Below are 6,156 nucleotides of genomic sequence, written 5' to 3'. Positions count from 1 at the left end.
GTGCTACGAATACACTTTGCAGAAACTGCTATGTGACAAAACCAAAACACCCAAGAACACTGTTGGGTGGAATCATCCTGTGGCACAATAATGTGCACTCCAACACTGCCAGTCACACAAAGGCTATACTTCAGTGATTTGCTTGGAAAACACTGCAACATCCTCTGAACAGCCTAGATCGTACTCTGCATGATTTTCATATCTTTTGTTACCTGTAGAAAGACATGCATGGATGTCAGTTTCAGTCATACAAGAAAGTGCAAGAATGGTGCAGTTGTGGACCCATCACTGGCTGACTACATTCTAAAAAGCAGGAACTGATCATCTCTTCTACCAGTGGGATAAATGTCTTAATGCATGTGATGATTACTTCTGAATGGAATCATTCCATGGTCCCTTTGCGGGAAGTGTATAGTTTTCGTTTGACTCCCCTTATAGAAAGGCCAACAAACAATTAAGAAATGTAGGAGTCACAAGGTCACACACACATAAGAGTTATAACAACAAGATCATTTTATTTAGAGTTATTTCATAATGTCACCATATGCGACTAAATTTTTATAACAAAAATAATGTTGATATTTATATCACACACATACATTACATAATGTATCGAGGTATTACAAAAAAAAAAAAAAAATATGTACAATAGTTACAAATGTTAAAGCTATCCATTTTGACATGAAGTATGATGATTTTCGGCATACCTCCACAATTATTTTACTGTGATTCCACTCTCATAAAAAGGCTCGAGTTTTCACAGAAGTATGTATTGGCTGCAACCAATTTAAAATCAACTTCTGCACCACACTGTCACTTTCAGTAATGTTATGTTACATAATCTGCATTGGTTGGAAACAAAATTCCCAGTGGGAGCATAGAGATAAATACATTTTTGCTTAATGACCAAGAAAACTTGTGTTACGGCTGTGTTGCATTATGTAAGCATTACCAAGAAATCGAATCCCTTTCTCTGAATTAAAAACAATACACCAGAACTACAGAGACAACATTGCACATATTCCCTTCAGTACATTCACTCTGACACCAAACAAAATACCTTTCAAAATCACTGTTCAACTGCATTGAAACACAATAAATACTGCACACAAATACTGTAAGTCTAGCAACTCAACAACAAACTGTACAATATTTTACATGAAAAATAAATATTAAAATTTGAAATCCCACAGAGAGATGAAAATAGCTTAACACAGTATTTAATTATCTATACAAGACAGCATCACCATTTTGTGCAATATATACTTGTGTTATGTGCAACATATTTTACACGTTCATTGGCAAATATTTCAGCAGTCTGCAATAAAAACTTGTACGTTTATTTTCTCACAAAACCTGAAATTGGTGGTGGTCCTAAATTCTTATTTTCTGTCAGTGGAGCTGTTGGGTCCATACCTACAGTTCTCTCAGGCTCATTTTGTTGGGTGGATGGATACATAGGGTGGCTAGAAACTTTTGGCTGAAGTCCATCTGGATGTGAAGGATTTGGAGTACTGAACGAAGTTGAGGTACCACTGGCAGATGAAGCAGATCCTGTTGGTGGTTCTGAGCCATCAAAATATGATAGTTCATTATAAATATCTGGGTCTGTGTTAGTTTTTGGCTCCCTGTCAATAGGTATGTTTTGCTGTATTGAATGGCTGTCAGGTGGTACTCCCATTGTAGCATAGATCTCTTTCAAAATCATAAGTATTGTGTCTTCAGATTCCCTGAAACAAGTAAGAAAACATTGAAACAGTTGATATTACAATATCAAAGATTTCAGAAAATTATTCTCCAAAATTTACATTAAAAGTATTATTTTGGAAATGGTATTGTGGAGTTAGCATTGAAGAATTTCACTTCTGCTCATTTTCCCAAAGCAGAAGCTACATAAAATACCCAATAAACATTAAATAGTCTACTGCTCTCTTTCAGAAAGGTAAAAAACACTCTGTAGATAAAGTAATCACCTGTCAATTTAGTTCAAAGGTTTTCTTAACTGCTTACAACTTGTATTTGAACAGTTGCACATGTTTGTAATATATTTATGAATTTAACAATATTATGAAAAGGAAAGATGCCGCTCACCATATAGTGGAGATACTGAGGTGCAGATAGGCACAACAAAAAGACTGTCACAAATTAATAAATCTTTCGGCCAATAAGGCCTTCATCAAAAACAAATCTCTCTCTCTCACACACACACACACACACACACACACACACACACACAAACACACACACCACTCACTCATGCAAATCCAACTCGCACACACGACTGCAGTCTCAGGCAACTGAAACCACACTGCAGTTGGCATTTGCGTGAGGTGTCCAGGTGTGTCTCTGTCGTCTATTTTTGATGAAGGCCTTACTGGCCCAAAGCTTTATTTACTTGTGACAGTCTTTTTGTTATGTCTATCTGCAACACAGCATCTCCACTATATGGTGAGTGCAACTTTCCTTTTCATAATATTGTTACATTCCATCCTGGATTTTCCATTGTTTGATAGTTATGAATTTGTAACTTTTCTTCTACATGCACTGCATTATTCGTGGTCACTGGAGACTAGTCTTTGTAGTCACAACATCCTTACATTATGTGCTGTCTGTTAGCATTCTTTGGTCACTGGTTATTTTATTATATTCATTATGTTTCATCGACACAAATACTTGCCATTGTCAAAAATTACAAAAGCCTCCACGATTGTGTTTAGCACCATTGTAGTTATTGTCTGCGAGAACAATATTTTTTTTCACATATTTTACTATCTCCTGTTGGTTTTCACATTTCCAAATTCCAAAATTTCTACATGTAAATTACTCCTGCACAATCTGATTGAAATTGTAGTTGCATCATTCTACATAAAATGTCAATGTGCACAAAGAATTTAATATGAAGGGTACCTCTACCACTGTGAAATATTTTACAAATGCTTTCTGAATACGATTCTACTGAATTACATTCAGTGGAGATGTCTGTCCAGCCTGAAGCTTTTTACGTTAAAAACCAGAATGCTAAATTTTAAGCACAGTCAAATATAAATTCGGTAATTCCACTAACAATAAGATGAAAAGCAACCAATGTTTTCTTATTTTAGCATGTTATGTTAACCTTATGATGTTCACTACTGCAACAATATATTACTGTATATCTTGAACCATTGTGACAAATCTGGTTACCGTCTCTCTGTATTGTACATCTATACTGATAAATAAATACAAGTCATTGTTCAAAGTTCTTACCAAAAATCTTGGAAAGTGCAATGTACAGATGGAATCAGGCTGCTAATTTTTAATACATACTGTTTATAAATATATGTATATATTTATATAATAGAGGGAAACATTCCATGTGGGAAAAATATATCTAACAACAAAGATGATGTGACTTACCAAACGAAAGCGCTGGCAGGTCGATAGACAAACAAACAAACAAACACAGACACACACACACACAAAATTCAAGCTTTCGCAGCCCACGGTTGCTTCGTCAGGAAAGAGGGAAGGAGAGGGAAAGATGAAAGGATGTGGGTTTTAAGGGAGAGGGTAAGGAGTCATTCCAATCCCGGGAGCGGAAAGACTTACCTTAGGGGGAAAAAAGGACAGGTATACACTCGCACACACACCCATATCCAACCGCACATACACAGACACAAGCAGACATTTGTAAAGGTAAGAAGTTTGGGCAGAGATGTCAGTCGAGGTGGAAGTACAGAGGCAAAGATTTTGTTGAATGACAGGTGAGGTATGAGTGGCGGCAACTTGAAATTAGAGGAGGTTGAGGCCTGGTGGATAACGAGAAGAGAGGATGTACTGAAGGGCAAGTTCCCATCTCCGGAGTTCTGACAGGTTGGTATCAACATAGCACAGCTTTAACCAACACTTTTTCGCCTTTTTTCACACCAGATCTCCAGTTGCTTTCTAGTTCACCTTTATCTCTCCCCATATATTTTTATTTTCGTTTTCATTTCAGCCTCATGTTACACTTTCCACCTTCTAATACCATGTCACCCTCACAACACCCCCACAACGACCCCATTACGTTTTATTTACATTCCCTTCCCAAACATGCCTTCACCCTAGCCAGATTACCTTGACGTTGACCTCCATCTGTCCAATGGCCAACTTCACACGTCCGTCCACATCAAACCCACCAACAAGCAACAGTACCTCCATTATGACAGCTGCCACCCCTTCCACATCAAACGGTCCCTTCCCTACAGCCTAGGTCTTCGTGGCAAACGAATCTGCTCCAGTCCGGATTCCCTCAACCATTATACCAACAACCTGAAAACAGCTTTCGCATCCCGCAACTACCCTCCCGACCTGGTACAGAAGCAAATAACCAGAGCCACTTCCTCGTCCCCTCAAACCCAGAATCCCCCACAGAAGAACCACAAAAGTGCCCCACTTGTGACAGGATACTTTCCGGGACTGGACCAGACTCTGAATGTGGCTCTCCAGCAGGGATACGACTTTCTCAAATCCTGCCCTGAAATGAGATCCATCCTTCATGAAATCCTCCCCACTCCGCCAAGAGTGTCTTTCCGCCGTCCACCTAACCTTCGTAACCTGTTAGTTCATCCCTATGAAATCCCCAAACCACCTTCCCTACCCTCTGGCTCCTATCCTTGTAACCGCCCCCGATGCAAAACCTGTCCCATGCACCCTCCCACCACCACCTACTCCAGTCCTGTAACCCGGAAGGTGTACACGATCAGAGGCAGAGCCACGTGTGAAAGCACCCACGTGATTTACCAACTGACCTGCCTACACTGTCATGCATTCTATGTGGGAATGACCAGCAACAAACTGTCCATTCGCATGAATGGACACAGGCAGACAGTGTTTGTTGGTAATGAGGATCACCCTGTGGCTAAACATGCCTTGGTGCACAGCCAGCACATCTTGGCACAGTGTTACACCGTCCGGGTTATCTGGATACTTCCCACCAACACCAACCTATCCGAACTCCGGAGATGGGAACTTGCCCTTCAGTATATCCTCTCTTCTCGTCATCCGCCAGGCCTCAATCTCCGCTAATTTCAAGTTGCCGCCACTCGTACCTCACCTGTCTTTCAACAACTTCTTTGCCTCTACACTTCTGCCTCGACTGACATCTCTGCCCAAACTCTTTGTCTTTAAATATGTCTGCTTGTGTCTGTATGTGTGGATGGATATGTGCGTGTGTGCGAGAGTATACCTGTCCTTTTTTCCCCCTAAGGTAAGTCTTTCCGCTCCCGGGATTGGAATGACTCCTTACCCTCTCCCTTAAAACCCACTTCCTTTCGTCTTCCCCTCTCCTTCCCTCTTTCCTGATGAGGCAACAGTCTGTTGCGAAAGCTTGAATTTTGTGTGTATGTTTGTGTTTGTTTGTGTGTCTATCGACCTGCCAGCGCTTTTGTTCGGTAAGTCACTAACCACAAACCACACCAACCGCAATTTCCCATGATAGACATTTCGGAAGATGTGTTATCAGTAGTGACACTTGGTGTGGGCCGGAAAATTGAAAAGTATTCTACGATGATGTCATTTTTTTACACTTATCCTATTTATTTGTATCACTGTTTTAGTTGTCGTGTCCCCAAAGATTTTTTTCAGTCTGTTTTAAAGGTAATTTTTTCCTCTTTCCAATGATATCAACCATAGTTTTGCGACACTAACTACAGCCTGTACACAGGAATTTGTATTGTACATTGTGTACATTTAAAAGTAAAGTAATAGTTCTATTTGAAAGGCCCAAATGACCCTTCATAATGTGATTACAACAAATCTGATACAATATTAGAATTCCACAGGAAAGTATGGGAAATTTCAAATTTAAAATTACTTATTGAAGTCGCGACAGCCATGGATGAAATTTTTTTAGTATTTTATGCTGAAAATCAGGCTGCTCTAGTTTCTCTAGCTTTGAAATAGCTTAAGATAAGAGTTCCAAAATTTTAAACCAGTCATTACATATGCAAATGAACCATGTGTACCAAATTTCATGAAAATCCGAGTCAGTGGGTTGCATACTGTGGTTTGGTTGGTATGGAGAGACCCTTTTACGTATAACAGCAAGGCATTTAAACCATTAGACAAATTGTTTCTCCCATATATATTCGTTTTCCTTCTATATAATTTTAAACATCTCTCCATTTTCAGGATTTT

General features: G+C 39.4%; 1 protein-coding gene across 1 annotated transcript in view; it reads right to left on the bottom strand.

Moving 5' to 3' along the window:
• Positions 1 to 609: 609 nt before the first annotated feature.
• Positions 610 to 6,156, bottom strand: part of LOC124795230 (phospholipase DDHD2) — a 204,165-nt gene continuing 198,618 nt past the window's right edge. The window contains exon 13 of the mRNA XM_047259153.1: positions 610 to 1,730. Coding sequence (XP_047115109.1) covers positions 1,340 to 1,730 — 391 coding nt within the window. The 3' untranslated portion in view covers positions 610 to 1,339. The remainder of the gene's footprint in view (positions 1,731 to 6,156) is intronic.

Source organism: Schistocerca piceifrons, chromosome 4 (assembly GCF_021461385.2).
Source record: "Schistocerca piceifrons isolate TAMUIC-IGC-003096 chromosome 4, iqSchPice1.1, whole genome shotgun sequence".
In the NCBI taxonomy this organism is placed as follows: Eukaryota; Metazoa; Arthropoda; class Insecta; order Orthoptera; family Acrididae; genus Schistocerca; species Schistocerca piceifrons.
The sequence above is the reverse complement of the archived record's forward strand: the minus strand, read 5'-3'. Positions and strand labels throughout refer to the sequence as shown.